General features: G+C 52.2%; 2 protein-coding genes across 4 annotated transcripts in view; one reads left to right on the top strand and one right to left on the bottom strand.

Moving 5' to 3' along the window:
* The first annotated feature begins 2385 nt into the window (after positions 1–2385).
* On the top strand, positions 2386–5804 carry SOD1 (superoxide dismutase 1). Its single transcript, XM_069027141.1, has 5 exons — positions 2386–2484; positions 2924–3017; positions 3409–3478; positions 4856–4970; positions 5310–5804. The coding sequence occupies exons 1-5, from the start codon at positions 2410–2412 to the stop codon at positions 5418–5420; spliced, it is 465 nt and encodes a 154-aa protein (XP_068883242.1). The 5' UTR covers positions 2386–2409; the 3' UTR covers positions 5421–5804.
* Positions 5805–7647: 1843 nt separating this feature from the next.
* Positions 7648–18755, bottom strand: part of SCAF4 (SR-related CTD associated factor 4) — a 37401-nt gene continuing 26293 nt past the window's right edge. For all 3 annotated transcript variants that reach the window (XM_069027127.1, XM_069027117.1, XM_069027131.1), the window contains one exon: positions 7648–8811. In XM_069027127.1, the coding sequence (XP_068883228.1) occupies positions 7976–8811 (836 nt within the window). In that variant the 3' untranslated portion in view covers positions 7648–7975. The remainder of the gene's footprint in view (positions 8812–18755) is intronic.

Consider the following 18755-nt stretch of genomic DNA (forward strand, 5'->3'; position numbering starts at 1 on the left):
TGCTCTAGGCCACCTTTTTACAGGACCGAAGGGTTTGGAATTTTTGTTACTTTGTTACATTTTGCTGAGAGGTTCATTAGCTTTTCTCTACTAGCTTGGGTTGCTGTTTACCTGCATCCCAGAGCAGTTATTTCATCTGGCTTTTAAACTGGCAGATGAGGAGACATCTTTCTCATCTTTCTTTCAAAGAGATGCTCTTTCTCTTCTTTCCTCCCTGCTTTACTGTGATACTCCAAATAACAAAATAATGATGTCACCATCTGATGTGACGGGGTCAAATTATGATTTTTGTGCTGTCAAACACCCCATTCAGCTGCACTGGCGGGTGGATTTTCTCACCTACTGGCAAGATTTAAGAAAATAAAGGAGTTAAAAAGAAGTATGTGGGAGAAAACATAACAAAAACGTTTCCCTGGCTTCTTGATGTGAACGAGCACAGCAGTAACTGATACTTGGGTATTTCTATTGTACTTGTGACAGAAAAGGACCACAGAGAACACTCTCAAGGCTGTGACTTGTATAAGATTACTAACCTGTTTCTGCAGGAACCCCACGAATTCTTGTGTTAGTCCTTGAAATCCCCACCTCTCTGGGATGTCCCTGAGCATGACAGCTTTGTCAGCTGAGTTCTGCCCAACTGGGGCAGCCCAGGGGACCTCCACCGGTGTGCTGACAGGGATTACTAATGCCATCAGTCTCTGAAATTACTTCGGGTTATTTCACTACGCCTATGAAGAAACCTGACAGATCTGGCTCTCATCCATCCATTTGTCCCACATTCGTGTAGGGACACGAAGAAGGAGCGATCTTGGAACTTACTTCGAGGGAGGAAAGAATAAACCTGATAAAAACATCAGGGCAAGTTTGGAGATCAGACTAAAAGTAAGAGAAAGCCCTGCATGAGAGGGCCCTGAGGGGTGAGAAGGGTGATAAGGGAAGTAAAATGAGATGCTACCATTTAAAACAAGTTTACTAACCTCTTTAAATCAAACAAGGGCCACCTTGAGAGCACTGGAATCTCTCCTCCTGATGGAGCAAGGCTCAGGGTGCTGCTGTTGTGCCACAAGCACAGACCCGTTTGCTCACAAGTTACTGAGTCTCTTCTCTCCAGGCACATCAGGACTGAAACTCCAAGGAGTTTATCCCACATTGCCAAGGTGCCTCCTAGATAGGAAGCTCTGGCTGGCTCTCCTCCCAGCATCTTTCCAGGGTTACACTACAAATTCCAGTGTGTCTCTCAGACAAACAAGTCTCCATGTATTTATGTAGATCCAAGGTTTTTTTCACCTGATTCTGTGTTCTCAAGCAAACAAATCTCAGCTTCAGTAATGCCACCTGAGCCGTGACTCAAGTGTTTTGTATGAGTCTGATGTGTGAAAAAACCACAACCCCTCTGCATCCTCCCCTGGCTTTAACATGATCCAAAACAAGTAACTTAAAACCACCTGGGCTTTGAGTCAGTCATACCTCGGTTATAGACAGAGATTAATCAAAAACGCCGTGGGCAGCAGGGGAGGGGGGATTCTGCCCCTCTGCCCCTCTCAGGTGAGACCCCACCTGCAGAGCTGCCCCAGTCCTGGGGCCAGCAGCAGGAGGACATGGAGCTGCTGAAGCCAGGCCAGAGGGGGAATGGCTTAAAACTAGCAGAGAGTAGGTTTAGACTGGATAGCAGGAAGGAGTTGTTCCCCGTGAAGGTGGTGAGGCTCTGGCACAGGGTGCCCAGAGCAGCTGGGGCTGCCCCGGGATCCCTGGCAGTGCTCCAGGCCAGGCTGGACAGGGCTTGGAGCAGCCTGGGACAGTGGGAGGTGTCCCTGCCCATGGCAGGGGTAGGACTGGATGAGCTTTAAGGTTCCTTCCAACCCAAACCTTTCCGTGATTACCTGAAATCTCAGGTACTCTAGAATCTTTCTATGATTCCAATTTAAGTTCAAAACACCCTTAGGGCAGAGCAGCTCTATAGAAACGCAGAGCTACTCAGGGGCAACCTCACAAGCGCATTCCAGTTTCGGAGGAGAGCTCAGCATCGGACCCAGCGCGGCCGGAACTGCGACAGGGAGGGCACCGGCGGTGCAAGGGGAAGGGGTGCGGGCAGGGAAACAGCGCTGCTGCTTGTCGTGCCGGGACAGCCGACATGGAGCCGCTGGCGCCCGGTGGTCCCGGGGACAAAGCTGTGAGCGATGCCGTGAGCGGCAGCTCCCGCTCCCTCTCAATCCGTCCCGGTCCCGCTCCCGCACCTCTCCCCTCCCGCCGCCAGGGGGCAGCGCTCGCCGCCGCTCGGCCGCGCCGCCCCCGCCTCCCGCCGCCGCGATTGGCCGGGCTGCGCGCGCCGCCGGCCGCCGCCCTATATAAGGGGAGCGGGGGCGGGGCGTGCCCGCAGTCCGCGGGTGCTGCGGGCCGGGCGGGGACAAGATGGCGGCGGTGCGGGCCGTGTGCGTGATGCGGGGCGAGGGGGCTGTGGAGGGCGTCATCCACTTCGAGCAGCAGGTGAGGGCACGATCGGGGCGCCGAGACCCACCGCCGGAGGGTGCGAAGCCCCCCGGGTCTCCCTCTTCATCCTTCTTCCCGTGGCCGGTGCGGCGGGAGGGACCGGGGCGGGCTCAGCTCGAGGGCGCTGCGGATCTAAATGGCCGCGGCCCTCTGAAGCTGCGCCGTCTCTCGTGGTCGCCTGAGGAGCCGCGGGGTCACTCGCGCTCCCCCGTGAAAGTACGGGATCTTTCTGGAAGGCGCCGCCAGATAACGGGTACTCCTTGCGCTTAGCGATAAAACAGGGGAAGCAGTGTGTTTGAGGGGCTTAAACGAACACAAACATTCTGGACGATGTTGTGGGCTTGTGGCGCGGCCTCCAGTGTTTTTTGTCACCTTCGTTTGACACGGAGCGGTGTAATGTCGAAGTGCTTGTGGCGATAAATCCTCTCCTTTGAAGGGTACTGGACCGGTGAAAGTCACTGGGAAGATCACTGGATTGGCCGATGGGGAGCACGGCTTCCACGTCCATGAGTTCGGTGACAACACCAATGGTAAGATGTCCCTCCAGGCCCTCGGGTCACGGCTGGGAAGTGGCTGCTCAGCTCCAAAGAGCTGCTCGTGGTGATGCAGCAGCAGCTTGGGTCTGACGGCTGCAAATCTGTGTGAGGAGATTGAGACATTTCCCGAGGAATTGCTCCCTGGACAGTACTCTGAGCATGTTGAAGCTGGTGGTCAAGCACTTACCTGAACGCTTGGATAACCCAGCGTTATGAAATAAAGCTGCTGGCTGAGCGTGGGACTTGTAAGTCTGTAGTAGGTGATTTATTTCCTGGGGATTAGCAGGGCACGAAACGGGAGAGGAGCTGTTCGCTGCCGCCGGGAGCGGTGTGGGAGCAGCAGGTTGATCCTGGGATCCTGTTCTGATGCTGTGCTGTGTTCCAGGGTGCACCAGTGCTGGCCCCCACTTCAACCCGGAGCGGAAGCAGCACGGGGGGCCCAGCGATGCCGAGAGGTGAGTCCAGGGCACGGACACTGCTGAGGGCTTGGGACGTGCCAGAAAAACCCCGGTAATCCCTGCAGAGTTCCCGAGGTCACTTAGCCACACTTCGGTAACTCCAGCAGTTTGTTTCTCTGAGAGTGTGGTGTGAAGTACCCTCCTGGGCATGCTCCTGGCTTTGTCATGGCTTGGGAGGAGGGGACAGCGAGGGCCTGATGCTCATGCTGGATATCTCTGCTTCAGTGGGATGTGAGACCGGGCTCTTCCATGGGAGCAGTTCTCACAGCCCAGTTCCCTTGGGTGGGTGCCAGAGGAAGTCCTGTGGCTCTGCGTGCTGGGTGTGGGGAGTGGAGCTGGGAGCAGGGCTCAGGCAGCCTGGCCTTGCACAGGGACCAGCCTGGCCTTGGGATCAGCCTTGGAATGCCCACGTTAGTGTCCGTGAGCGCTCCTTGTGAGGCTGGCAAATCCCACCTGAGCCACAGGCCGGGCAGAGCTGGCTGTGGGCCAGCTCCTGCATGACACAGCATGAAATGTGTGTCGGGGCCCTGGCAGCCACTGCTCGGGGCTAAAGGTTGGGATTGCATGGACTTTGTGGCTGCTGGAGGCTTGGCAGATCCTGCGCCTGGTGCATCCTGCCTGCTCGAGTGGCTGTGGGCAGGAGAGTTCCTTAGGAGGGGTGCAAGAAGTGGATGCTGCTTTTATCAGTATAGAAACAATTAGAGTGAAGCTTCCTGGAAGCGTAAATCAAGCAAATTCCGTAAGGGAAAGCTGCCATTAACCCAGTTTTATAGGACTTGGTTAAAAATAAGGAATTCGTGCTGTGTAAGAAGCCAGTGGTCAGCCAGCAGGGATGTGTCAGTGTTCCAGGTTCTGGATCTGGATAGAGGAGCCTGACAGAACTGGATCAGCTGCATTTTGAGGGAATGCTGTGCTTGGGGCAGGTGTGGAGGAGACACAACACACTGGAATGTCCAGAAGTCCTGTGAAAACTCCACTGCTGGAGGCTCAGTTCTCCAGGGAAGCCTTAGCAGAGATGTAGCTCTGATAGAAGCTGTGTGGGAGAGCCAGATGCCAAGTGATGGGGCAATGCCAAACCGGAATAATCATCCCTGGTACTGGCTGGAACTGAGCAGTTCCTGCATTGCCTTTGACCTGTTGCCTGACAAACTGCTTTTCCTAATCCTCCTTAAACCAAAAGCTTGCAGCTGCCTGGGGAATAGCAGAGCTGTCATGGACAGCAAAAGCTCTGGGAACAGTTAGCAGTGTTCCACCAGAAAGGTTGTTCCACTGGATTTGGGAGCCTTTGTTATGTTGTAAGATGAAGTCCCAGCATTCCCTTGGAGGAGCTTTCAGTCCAAGCCACTCTTGTGAGTTTCCTCTGTTTTTGTGCAGGCATGTGGGAGACCTGGGCAATGTGACTGCCAAAGGAGGCGTGGCCGAAGTGGAGATCCAGGATCCCGTCATTTCCCTCTCTGGACCACACAGCATCATCGGCCGTACCATGGTGGTGAGTGGCCTTGGGAAACTCCAGAGCAGGGAGAAGGGAGTTGCTGCTGCTGGGGATGCACAGAGATCCCTCTGTGTCTTAAGTGTGGCACTTCACTGCCATGAGCCCCAAGTCCCTGCCAGCCCTCTCTGACTCTGCCCCTGCCAGCTGTGGGTGCCTGCATGGCCCTTGGAGCTGCTGGAGGCAGCTCATCTCTCAGAGAGGTCCAGTTGGAAGTTTTTAGCATGGATATCAGTTGGGCATTGTGTAATTTGTCTGGTGCTGCTGCTGCTGCTACCAGGGGCAGCGATGACTGGATCCAGAGCAGTATCACTGAAGCTCCCTTCAATTCTCTTCCAGGTGCATGAGAAGCGGGACGACCTGGGCAGAGGGGGAGATAACGAGAGCAAGTTAACTGGAAACGCAGGACCCCGCTTGGCCTGTGGAGTGATTGGGATTGCCAAGAGCTAAGTGTGGTACCTGCAGTGCTCTTCCATTGCTGCTCTTGTCCTTCCTCGTGCAAGCTCAAGATTTGTCATTAATCTCCTGCTCCTCTGCATCCCGAGCAGCACTGACACACTGGAGACTTGACAGAGTTTTGTATGATGTACATTCAATTAAAGTGTCCCTGACGGAACGGCTCTGTGGTCTCTGCTCACGCTCCTGCTGTCACCATTCCGTGTCACTCCCTGCTGTCGGAGGGAAGATGTGAGTAGTGCTCCTGTCCCAGACCCCGGATGAGTCCCATGCACTCTGGCAAAGAGCAGCAGACCCCAGGTGTGTCAGGGCTTCATCCTGGGGAAGGTGCAGCATCTGTAGGCTTCAAACTTGTGTAATAAATGTTCTGGGCAGATACTCCTGGTTCTGGCTGTCTGTGACCAGGGAACCACCCCAAACCTGCCCCTGCTGGGAAAGGGCGCCTGGGCTTCAGCAGGGGTGTGGTTAAATTGCATCCAGCAAGTTGTTCCAGGCAGTATCCCAGGAGTGACCACTGTGGGCCAGTGCCAGCCTCCATCCTGTTCTGGTGTGTCCTTCTGGAACAGCTTTCAGGGTCTCTCTTAATGGAGAAAATGAGTCATTCTAATGAGGATGTGTATCCATGTTCCTTTCTTCTGTACTTAAGGATATTCACAGAAGTAGCGGGCTGTAGTTCTAGGTAACCCCATTCAACCGAGGCACATTACTAAGGGAACTGGGCAGTAGAGCAGGAATACTGTAAAGATACTTTGAACTTACGTTCCCTGCTGCTGCCAGACCTCTGTGTGAGTCTTCACCGCCCTGTGCCTCTTCCAGAGGGCTGCCACTGCTGCAGAAGGTGGTAAGGAATTGTTCCGCAGTTTTCCAGGCTCTGCTTTCAAATCCCTACTGAGGCAGAGAATAGGGGTGAGATTTGTGTGAAGGCAGCCTTGTGCCTCTCGTTCTTGTCTCCAGCTCTTCAAGGAGGTGCTCTCAGTGAAATAAACCCACCTTAGAGAGCTGGAGCAGCTTTTCCCGAGGCTCAAACCTCGATCTGTGGGACAAGGGGATGTCCCCTGGGCCTGGCAGGAAACAACCACTGAGGACACAAGTTTTAACACATGGAAGTTGAGTTCACTACAATCTGTAAACAGGTTCTTTCTCGCTTTATTCTGCTATTGCAAGAACATAAAAATAGATGTTCTCTCCCCAGTCCAGAGCTCCACAGTGCCTCTCCCACCCTCTCCCACCCCCAGAGACAATTCCCTCTGCCGCAGGGCAGCTGTGAAAAAGGACTGATGTAAGGAAACAGCTGCCCTTCCCTTGGGGCAAAATCCCCAACTTTAAAGGTAGAACACACCTACAGCAAGGAGAAAAAAACCCACTGAATATGCACAGGATTCATACAGGTCTGCCCCTGTGCTGCTGCAGCTAAGGGGGCTCTGAGCCACGGCCGAGCTGCGAGTGGCAGGCAGGACTTCCCAAAGTGTCCCTGCCCTGGGGATTGGCCATGGAGAAACTGCGCCTGCCCTCATCACAGCTGGCAGGACACACAAGCGGCTCTGGAGAGGAGGTGGCACAATGCTAGGAACACCAGGAGCTGCCCCCTTGTCCCCAGCCCGGCGGGGCACAACCTACCTCTGGCAGGGCGAGGAGGGGCCAGCGTTCCTGCAGGAGCAGCCCCATCTCCACGGAGGAAGGGCCAAGTCCTTGTCCCAGCCTCACCTCGAGAGCCAGGCTGGAATTTTGGTGCCTCCGAGGTCTTACTTCCCAGCAAGTACAAAAGCTGTGGAGCGGGTGCTGTCCAGCCCAGCAACACTTGGTAACATCAGAGCAGACGGTCAGTGCCTGAAGGGGTCACTTCTTAAAAAAAGGCAAATTAAGGGCAGTGGGAACCACGGAACTGGAGGGGGGGGGGGGGAGGGTAAAAAAATTAAGCAAAGAATGGATTGCAATGCAAACACTGAAACAGTTAACTCTGCAATTAACAGCTTAAAACTAACTTTTACCCGGGGTGGTCAAGTAGCTCATTAAAATGCAGCAATCTAAAACTCCAGAGGACTGTTACAAATAAAAATTCACTTCTGTAAATCGCTACACAAACAGATGGATTTCCTTTAACAAACAGAACCAAACCAGTCTAATTTAGACTCCAGTACAGCGTTAACAGTTCCAACTTTAGGCTGTTGAACACTCCTTTTCCACTTCAGTGCAGCGTAGGAAGAATAGCACACGTTAAAAGTTTGTTACGAAAATAGAGTTTATTAAAAACACATCCCTATTGTTTTGAGGAGCTTTCACCGTTACCTTTTCTTAAATTAAAAAAAAAATAGAAAGCACTTCTACTTCTGATTCGTAAACTTTTTAAAGTCAAAACTTTAAAAAAGTTACAGCAAAAATGGGTAATATTTTAATCATCTCTTCAGTATTTTATGTTATGTTGTGGCTATTTTAAATAGAAGGGAAGCAATCAAATTGCTCACAGTGCCCCGGCGTCGGGGGCGCAGGGGCGGAAGCGGATTTACAGCACTGTACAACTAAAGCTCGACACTCCAAGCCGGGCTGCAGCCCTAGCGCGGCGCCTCCGCCACGGAGCCCGTGTCCTTGTCCGCCTGTTCCAGGGATGAGGTAGCCTCGGGCACTGACTCCGGTGCAGGTTTCACACCTGCGGGTTCAGCGTCTCCCGCAGCAAGTTCTGAAACAAGTTCCGCGCCCTCCGCTTTGCTGCTGTGGGGCTCGTGGTTTTTGTCGCCTTCCGCCCTGTCTGTCACCTCTGGCTTTTCCTTGCCGCGGGTTTCTTCCTTGTCTCTACGAGACTCCCGATCCCTGGAATCCCTCTCCCTGTCTCGGTGGCCACTGGAGCGCCTGTTCCTGTCCTCCGAGTCCCTGTGCCTGTCGCGCTCGGGGCTACGGCGTCCCCAGTCTCGCCTGTCGCGGCTGCCCAGCCGCTCGTGCTCCCGGTCGTCGCGGCTGCCGTAGCGCTCCCGGTCGTTCTCTACCCGGTTCCCGAAGGATCTCCTCCCGAACCGCTCCTGGTCTCTGTTGGGCGTGAACTGCCTGTCGTTCCTGAACTGCCGCCCGTCCCTGTTCTCCTCAGGGCCGCCGGGCCCGCTGCTGCCCGGGCCGCCCCCGGGCCGCACGAAGTGGCCGGGAGGAGGGAAGGGGGTTTTCATTCCGTGCGGGGGAGGCATCCCAAAGCCGCCGGGGCCCGGCGGGGGCCCTCTGTGCATCATGTGCGGGGGCATGTGGCGCGGGGGCATCATCGGGAAGCGCGGCAGCGGCGGCGGCGGCATCCCAGGCGGGCGCTGCAGCGGGATCAGCCCGGGCCGGGCGCCCAGCAGCCCCGTGGACGGAGTCTGCAGCCCCACCACGGGCGCGGGCGGCGGCGGGGCCACGCCCTGGGTGCCTGCAAGGAACACACAAGGGACAGTCAGAACCTGGCGGGAGGGAACACGCATAACTTCAAACCCAACCTGCATTTAGCCCGGGAAAACAGCACCCTGGAGCTTGGAGCGGAGCTTCCTGTGCTCTCCCCGCACTGCCCAGGCAGCAGCAGCCGCAAACACCCCTTTGTGTGCTGCTGGCAGCAATGATCGTGCCCAGGACAGCAACTCACCCCGATCCCAGAGGCTTCATTCAGAGAGAGCCTTTGCCCTTGTGCAGGTCAGGGCTCCCCCTCAGCCCCCTGCAGCTGTTTTGCTTCCAGGCAAAGATACCTCGCCCTCTCCAGTCAGATTGAAACATTTCCCTCTGCTACAAACAGCAGCTGAACACCCCAGAGCCGCAGGGCATCAGCAAGAGGCTCACGCACAGAGGCAGCAGAGAGGAGGCTGGAATATGGCTGGAGCACAGCTCCATTTGCCATCCCAAAGAAAAGGGACACAACAAAGATTCATTGCAGTAGGATAAACCTCGCCATGTAAACTAAAAGGAAACACAACAGGTTATTCCTGGATTCTATTTTTTATAGTAGTGTCTCATCCTTTATAGCACATATCCAAGCACCAACTACTTTCCAGTTTTATTCCCACACTCTTCATAGGAGGAAAAAACTCCCTCTCCACCACACTGTCAGATAAAGCTCAACCCGAAGCTCCCAGACACCAACACAACAAGCCAGAAGGAAGGAGGAATTCTGAGCTCCAGCTCAGGCCTTCCCACCCCTGGGCAGGTGCCTCCTCAGTCTGAACCAGGAACACTGTCTGGTGTTCCTAGAGCCCTCACACTGCTCCCATCTGCTCCTGCTCACCAGCACCTCCTGCCCTGGAAACACAGCCCCTGCCTGGGTAAAACCAGAATGGGAAATACTGTGGAAATTCACGCTGGAATTAGTGCCAGCAGTGAAAACTGCACTTGGGTGCAGCTTTGTGAGCAGCCACACCACTTCCCCCTCAGCTGCTGTGGTGTCCCTCTCTCCCTCCCTCCTCCGGCTTCGGCATTTGTCCCCCAGACAGAGCCAAGCCTTCTGTGCTGCCTGCTCACCACACCACTGACTTTTAGGGACATCTTTGACAGAAACCTTTTCACCTGAGTGCTCTTTAAATAAATTCATATTGGAAGGAAATGGTGTTTTGCCAGTGAGAAGACTCGTGTGGCATCTTCCAGTCTGTGCTATCCTCTCCCCTTCCCCCTCCAAGCAGTCAGACACAGCTCCATGGGTCACACTCTTGGAGAGAAATGGTCCAGTACCAACAGCAAGTCTTCCCCCTTCCTGCCTCTGAAATGCAGAGCCTTTCCCCCTCCTAGTCAATAACAGGTCTGTCATGAGCCAGTTTAAACTCCCCCCCATGACAGAAGTACAGATTTTACAACACAAGACACATAGCTAATGATGTCTCCCAGGATTTTGAGGTTTGGGGACATTCTTGTAGCTACAAACACCTTTTAATTTTCCTCAGAAGATTAAAACAAGGCAGAATTGAGTAACTGAGAACTACAGAGCTGAAGAAGTTAAGCCTATGCTTCTGCTTAGAAGCAGCAGAGCAGATGTGGGTTTCAAGAGCATGAACATGAGGTTTGTGAGAGAAGTTTCACATTTACAAGTACAAGTCATTTAATTTCTCAGCCTTATTTCTACCCAAACTGCAGCACTGAAGTGACATAATGGTACCTGGAACTCTTTCATTCTGAACTGCATCGGCCAGAGAGCTGCACACTCTTTATTTACATTTAAATATCAACCCCCTTCAATGCTGACGCTAAAGCAACTGTAGAAGAACTACTGGAGTTTCCTCACTCTGCTGACAAATCAAGCACCAATTAAAAACTTACAGAGCTGTCCAGAAACACATCCCAGTTTACTGAAAATGCCCAGGGAAATTCATGGTACAGACACACCATGTCTGGGGCAAGTTAAAGCCCTCTGTTGGTTTAGGAAGTACCTGACTTTGGAGTAACTGGGTAAGAACTCCCTGAGCTCCAAGAGAAACCCTGAGGTGATTTCCTGACCCAGCTTCTCCGACTGGAGCCGGTTCCCTCACTCCTGACACCTGCTCCTCTGTCCCAATGTGCAAAACCACACCTTGCCTTCACAACAGATTTTACTGGTTTCGGAGGAGCAACCATCACACGCCAAAGTGTCCCAAATTTCATCACTTGACTCCTATGACACAGCCCAAATGCTCTGGCTGGCCTCAAGTCTCTTCTGTCCAGAGAGGGCACAGGAGTCGTCCTTACTGCTTTGATAAATTAGGTATGAAGCCAGATTTCCATGTCACTGTGATCTAGAGCTGATCATCATCTCTCCCAGCTGGACAAAGCCCACATTCCCTTGGGATAATTCCCATGTGTCCTGGGTTGAGGTGTATTCTATTACCATCCTCATGAGCTGTTGAAATCAGGTGGGGCAGTGTTTCCTTGCCTCCTCCCCCCAGACTATCTTTCTGTTAATGGCCCATCATTGTCCTGCTGCATGACTCAGAGATAACTCCCTCTGGACTATCTTCTGTTAACGAGCCTAATCAACACCTGGCCTCATGACTCATTACCTCATTGTGAGATGCTCCACCCAGAGGGAGGAACCAAGCATCCCATCATGGATATAACTGGGACTCTGAGCATCAAAGGGACGGGCTCCACTGGATTTCCAGAGGACAGGAGCTACACAGCCACCGCTGGACTTTCTGAGGAAGAGCAGACCCCTTCTACTACAGGATCACCACTTCAGAGGATTGCAGCCACCATTCCACCAGACTGCTACCACTACCCTGCCTAATAGGGATTCAGGTTGTATCTTGGCTCTGTCAGTGTTTTCTTTTACTTTCTTTTCCTTTTCTTTAATTTCCATTAAATTGTTATTCTGACTTGGTGCCTCTCACTGGTTTATTTTCAAACTAGCACATAATTTGGCGCCCAACGTGGGGCCTGCTCTGAGAGAAAGTCAGAATTACAATTTTGTATTCACCATGGTGCTCAGCTTGTCTGCATGGGTACTGTATCTTGCTCTCTATATCTTTCCTCACATGGGGAACTACCTGCCTGTAGTATTACTCCTGTTAAAACCAGGGAATGGTATGAGAATTGCTTTAATGGTTTATTATGTCTATAGCATAATAACCTGCGAGGCGATGAATGCCATTCGGAAAATATACTCCATTTTGTTTGGCTGTCCTAGTCTGGGCTCCTATTTCTGGGATCTCCTCAACAATCGCACCCAGCCCCTGGTGGGAGGAGTAGAGAGTGGTTTCTTCCAGCCTTTCAGGCCAGGCACAGCAGTTTTTGAAAATATTGAACTCCCTCTGGATGTCAAAGATAGCATAAACTTGCTGTCAGTTCTGCTTTGTCTTCTCTGTACAGCCTGCACCATGTACACCATGCTCAGAATCAGAGCTATGGCACAGCATCCTCAGGATGAGGGAGGGAAGAAGAGCAGAGCAACAAACACCATGTCTGCACAGACTGTCGCAGAGAAGAAAGAAACCAAATGCAAAACAACAGCGTCCATGTCTACGCAGACTGACACAAAGGAAAAAGGAACCAAACGCAAAGCAACAGTGTCCATCTCTACGCAGACTGACACAGAGGAGAAAGAAACCAAATGCAAAACGACAGCATCCATGTCTACGCAGACTGACACAGAGGAGAAAGAAGCCAGACGCAAGACAACAGCGCCCATGTCTACGCAGACTGACACAGAGGAGAAAGGAACCAAAAGCACTGTCAGCATCCCCACGCAAACCATCACTGAACCAGAACAGCCTAAACCGATTGCAGTTGCCCCCGTGCAGAAGAAGAAATCAAAAAGCAAGTCAGTCCGCATAGTGACTGACGAGGATGCAGCAGGACCTTCACACCCAGCAGAAGAGGCAGAGCCAGAGATCATCACTCGGTCACTATCCCTGGGTGAGCTGCGTGACCTGCGGAGGGAATTCACACGCCAGACGAATGAGTCCATCCTGACCTGGCTGCTCCGCATCTGGGACGCTGCAGCCAATGACACTATTCTAGACGGAAGTGAGGCCAGGCAACTGGGATCTCTGTCCCGGGATGTGGTCATTGACCAGGGGATCGGGAGAACCCAAGAAACCCTCAGCCTCTGGCGGCGACTGCTTACAAGTGTCAGGGACAGGTACCTTTGTAAAGAAGACCTCCAGGTACACCAAGGAAAATGGAGCACAATGGAACAAGGTATCCGGTGCCTGAGGGAATTGGCTGTGCTGGAGATCATTTTCTCAGAAGATGAGAGATTTCCTAAGAGCCCAGATGGTGTCCAGTGCACATCACAGATGTGGTTGAGGTTCGCACGCCTTGGACCAGAGATATACTCCCGTTACCTGGCAACGCTGCAATGGAGGGAAGGCGAGGACAGGGTGGGCGTCTTGGTGAACAAGCTGAGGATTTACGAGGACACTGTCACAGCCCCATTTCGCACCCATGTCTCATCCGTGGAAACAAGTCTTTTGGCTGAGCAAGTCCGGAGCTTGGTTGAAGAAGGCCATCAGAAATTGAAAAAGGAGCTTAAGGAAGAGATTTATCACATCTCGCCAGAACCAACAAGAGTCTCTGCCATTAGGAGCCGGCGCCCCCCAACCAGGGAGAGAGGATACACGCCACGAGGTAATCTCTGGTTTTTCCTTCAGGAACATGGAGAAGACATGAGTAAGTGGCATGGAAAACCCACCTCCTCCTTAGCAGCCAGGGTACGTGAACTAAAAAGAGGGACAACTACCACAAGAAGCGCATCTAGAGTCAACATTGCTCCGGTCTCTCGCACACAGAACTCCAGACGGTACCAGAATGACAGTATGACTGATCCTCTTGAAGGGACCTCAGGAACATACTCACCGGAAGGGAGCAACATGCACCAGAACCAGGAATAGAGGGGCCCTGCCTCTAGCCAGGTAGAGGAAAGGGATAATCGGGTCTTTTGGACTGTGTGGGTCCGATGGCCTGGCACAGCTGACCCACAAAAATACACGGCTTTGGTTGACACAGGCGCTCAATGTACTCTGATGCCATCAAGGTATGTGGGAGCAGAACCCATTTCTATTTGTGGGGTGACAGGAGGATCCCAGCAGCTGACTGTACTGGAAGCTGAAGTGAGTTTAACTGGGAACGAGTGGCAGAAACACCCCATCGTGACTGGCCCGGAGGCCCCGTGCATTCTCGGCATAGACTATCTCAGAAATGGATATTTCAAGGACCCAAAAGGACATCGTTGGGCTTTTGGGATAGCTGCTGTGGAGACAGAAGATATCAGACAACTGAGTACATTGCCTGGCCTCTCAGATGACCCGTCTGCCGTGGGACTGCTAAGAGTTGAAGAACAACAGGTACCAATCGCCACAGCAACAGTACACCGTCGGCAATACCGCACCGACAGAGACTCTGTGGTTCCCGTCCATGAGATGATTCGTAAACTGGAGAGCCAAGGGGTGGTCAGCAAGGCCCGTTCACCTTTCAACAGCCCTATATGGCCAGTGCGTAAGTCCAACGGGGAATGGAGACTGACAGTGGATTACCGTGGCCTGAATGAAGTCACACCACCATTGAGCGCTGCTGTGCCGGACATGTTGGAACTTCAGTACGAGCTGGAGTCCAAAGCAGCGAAGTGGTACTCCACTATTGACATTGCCAACGCCTTCTTCTCCATTCCTTTGGCAGCAGAATGCAGGCCCCAGTTTGCTTTCACTTGGAGGGGTGTGCAATACACCTGGAACCGACTGCCCCAGGGGTGGAAGCACAGTCCCACCATTTGCCATGGACTGATCCAAACTGCACTGGAAAAGGGTGAGGCCCCAGAACATCTGCAATACATCGACGACATCATTGTGTGGGGAAACACAGCAAAGGAAGTATTTGAGAAAGGAGAGAAAATCATCCAGATTCTCCTGGAAGCTGGCTTTGCCATCAAAAGGAGCAAAGTCAAGGGACCTGCCCAAGAGATCCAGTTCCTGGGAGTAAAGTGGCAAGATGGACGACGTCAGATTCCCACCGAGGTCGTCAACAAGATCACTGCGATGTCTCCACCGACCAGTAAGAAGGAAACACAAGCTTTCCTAGGCGCCATAGGTTTTTGGAGAATGCACATTCCTGAGTACAGCCAGATTGTGAGCCCTCTCTACCTGGTTACCCGCAAGAAGAACGATTTCCACTGGGGCCCTGAACAGCAGCAAGCCTTCGCCCAGATCAAACAGGAAATCGCTCATGCGGTAGCCCTTGGCCCAGTCAGGACAGGACCAGAGGTGAAGAATGTGCTCTACTCTGCAGCCGGGAGCCATGGTCTGTCCTGGAGCCTCTGGCAGAAGGTGCCTGGTGAGACTCGTGGCCGACCACTGGGATTCTGGAGCCGAAGCTACAGAGGATCTGAAGCTAACTACACTCCCACAGAGAAGGAAATCTTGGCCGCCTATGAAGGAGTCCAAGCTGCCTCAGAGGTAATCGGCACAGAGGCACAACTCCTCCTGGCACCCCGACTACCAGTGCTGGGGTGGATGTTCAAGGGAAAGGTTCCTGCCATGCATCACGCCACCGACACCACATGGAGCAAATGGATTGCTCTCATCACACAGCGTGCCCGTATTGGAAACCCGAATCGCCCTGGGATTCTGGAAATTATAACAAACTGGCCTGAAGGTGAGACTTTTGGATTATCTTCTGAAGAAGAGGAAGAGCAAGTGACTCGTGCTGAGGAAGCCCCACCATATAATGAGCTACCGGAGACTGAAAGACGTTATGCCCTCTTCACTGATGGTTCCTGCCGAATTGTAGGCACTAACAGGAAGTGGAAAGCTGCAGTATGGAGCCCCACACGGCAAGTTGCACAAGCTACCGAGGGACAAGGTGGATCGAGTCAGGTTGCAGAGCTTAAAGCCGTCCAGCTGGCTTTGGATATTGCTGAACGAGAGAAGTGGCCGAGGCTTTATCTCTACACCGACTCGTGGATGGTAGCTAACGCTCTGTGGGGATGGCTGGTTCGCTGGAGAAAAGCCAACTGGCAGCGCAGAGGGAAACCCATCTGGGCCGCTGAGATTTGGCAGGACATAGCCGCCCGAGTAGAGAAGCTGACCGTGAAGGTTCGACACGTGGATGCGCACGTACCCAAGAGTCGGGCTAATGAAGAACATCGCAACAACGAGCAGGTGGACCGAGCTGCCAAGGTGAAAGTATCACAGGTGGATCTGGACTGGCAGCACAAGGGAGAATTATTCCTAGCTCGTTGGGCCCATGATGCCTCTGGTCATCAGGGGAGAGATGCAACATACCAATGGGCCCGTGACCGAGGGGTGGACCTTACCATGGACAGCATCTCACAGGTCATCCACAGTTGTGAGACCTGTGCTGCAATCAAACAGGCCAAGCGGGTGAAGCCTCTGTGGTACGGTGGACGATGGTCAAAGTACAGGTATGGGGAAGCCTGGCAAGTTGATTACATCACCCTTCCCCAAACTCGCCAAGGCAAGCGCTACGTGTTGACCATGGTTGAAGCAACCACTGGATGGCTGGAGACCTACCCTGTGCCTCATGCTACAGCCCGGAACACCATCTTGGGCCTGGAAAAGCAAGTCCTGTGGAGACATGGCACCCCGGACAGGATCGAGTCAGACAACGGGACTCATTTTAAGAACAGCCTCATCAACACCTGGGCCAGAGAACACGGTATCGAATGGATATATCACATTCCTTATCATGCACCAGCTGCCGGAAAAGTTGAACGCTGCAATGGACTACTTAAAACCACCCTAAAGGCACTTGGTGGGGGGACCTTCAAAAATTGGGAAGCGAACTTAGCGAAGGCTACCTGGATGGTCAATACCCGAGGGTCCATCAATCGAGCTGGTCCTGCCGAGTCTGAACCCTTGCACACAGTGGATGGAGATAGAGTCCCTGTGGTACACCTGAGAGGTATTTTAGGAAAGACTGTTTGGATTAATCCCACCTCAGGCAAAGGCAAACCCATCCGTGGGATTGTCTTTGCTCAAGGACCTGGTTGCACTTGGTGGGTAATGCAAAAAGATGGGGAAACCCGTTGTGTACCACAGGGAGACCTAATCTTAGGTGAGAACGGTGTGTAGGGTTTCATTGTATATATATATATATATATATGTATGTGTGTTTAGAGTTTAAGAAGGTATTGATTTGGGATGATGTAGATGGTAATAGAATAAGGGGTGGATAATGTCCTGGGTTGAGGTGTATTCTATTACCATCCTCATGAGCTGTTGAAATCAGGTGGGGCAGTGTTTCCTTGCCTCCTCCCCCCAGACTATCTTTCTGTTAATGGCCCATCATTGTCCTGCTGCATGACTCAGAGATAACTCCCTCTGGACTATCTTCTGTTAACGAGCCTAATCAACACCTGGCCTCATGACTCATTACCTCATTGTGAGATGCTCCACCCAGAGGGAGGAACCAAGCATCCCATCATGGATATAACTGGGACTCTGAGCATCAAAGGGACGGGCTCCACTGGATTTCCAGAGGACAGGAGCTACACAGCCACCGCTGGACTTTCTGAGGAAGAGCAGACCCCTTCTACTACAGGATCACCACTTCAGAGGATTGCAGCCACCATTCCACCAGACTGCTACCACTACCCTGCCTAATAGGGATTCAGGTTGTATCTTGGCTCTGTCAGTGTTTTCTTTTACTTTCTTTTCCTTTTCTTTAATTTCCATTAAATTGTTATTCTGACTTGGTGCCTCTCACTGGTTTATTTTCAAACTAGCACACCATGTCACCAGTGCTGACACACCTGATTTACTTTTACACAAACTCTGCTCAGTAAGCGGTTACAGTAACTCACAACCCCTTACGTCACTTCCCGGCAGGTGCAGCTCTGTGGTTTCTGTCTGTCCCAGCACACAAACCTCATGGAAACACACGGAACAAGCCAAAAGCTCATGGATCCAGCACAACCGCGTAAGGTTTTCACTCCAGTTTGAAGCTGTTGCTCTCCAACACTCTGCATGTTCTCCAGCAGGGAATGTGACATCCTACAGCTAGAACATTAAATACTGCCAGGGAATTCTTGAGAGAGGGACCATGTTGTAAGTCTGGTGGATTTTTGCTGGAGTTTGATACAGGATCTTTCAGACCAGGTCAAAACTAAAGAAAGAAGCCTAAATGAAAGGGCCTAAGCATGGAGTCACAGCTGAAATAACTTGCCAAAAATCCCAACATTCCGTGACAGTCACAGTCTGAGGGGCTCAGAGAATGCTGTATTTGTATTTTATGATTTAATGCAGACTACAGAAATCACTTCAGAACAAACCGCCAGGGGAGCAAAGAAGAATAACTGAGCTTGCACTACCGGGAAGTGAATGCCAAGTTCGATGGGAACTCCAGAATAACTAAGCTTTGGTTACGTGTTATGATCCTTGTAAGAATTTGGCTAAAAAGAGCACTAGGATCAGGACCTACAACTGCTATAGGGTGCATTTCATCAGGATAATACATCACAGAATCTGAATATTCCAAACACAGCATCTGCAGTTTATTACTGGCCTGAGTTACAGCATTTGCTCAGGGTTGGGAACACACTGGCCAATCCCAAAGAATTTAAAGGCTGTTATATCTTGCAGCGGGCACACGTCAAAGGAGCCTACAAATACCTGCTCTGCAGATCATTTTAAATTCCCTGGGCACACACTCATTGCGCCATCACAGCCTGGACTGTCCTGTTCCCATGAACAACAAGGTCGAACAGCAGAGAGTGAGGTCAAGGGCACAACTAAATCACAACAACCTGAGGCTGGACTTTAGAAAAAAACCCCAAAAAATCCAGACCCAATGTCCAAGAGGCATCACTCCTCTGAAGCACAACCATGTCCTGGTTGGAAGGGATGAAGGAATTACAGTGGAGCCACAAAGGAAATCAGTGGAGTTGAGACAGTACTTATGAAAGGGTAT

The sequence above is a fragment of the Aphelocoma coerulescens genome, chromosome 1 (genome assembly GCF_041296385.1).
Source record: "Aphelocoma coerulescens isolate FSJ_1873_10779 chromosome 1, UR_Acoe_1.0, whole genome shotgun sequence".
Taxonomy (NCBI): domain Eukaryota; kingdom Metazoa; phylum Chordata; class Aves; order Passeriformes; family Corvidae; genus Aphelocoma; species Aphelocoma coerulescens.

Coding starts and splice junctions, on each gene's coding strand:
- SOD1 (XM_069027141.1), top strand. CDS start 2,410: ATGGCGGCGGTGCGGGCCGTGTGCGTGATGCGGGGCGAGGGGGCTGTG. Junction 3,018..3,408: donor GTTCGGTGACAACACCAATG/GTAAGATGTCCC, acceptor GCTGTGTTCCAG/GGTGCACCAGTGCTGGCCCC. Junction 3,479..4,855: donor GGGCCCAGCGATGCCGAGAG/GTGAGTCCAGGG, acceptor GTTTTTGTGCAG/GCATGTGGGAGACCTGGGCA.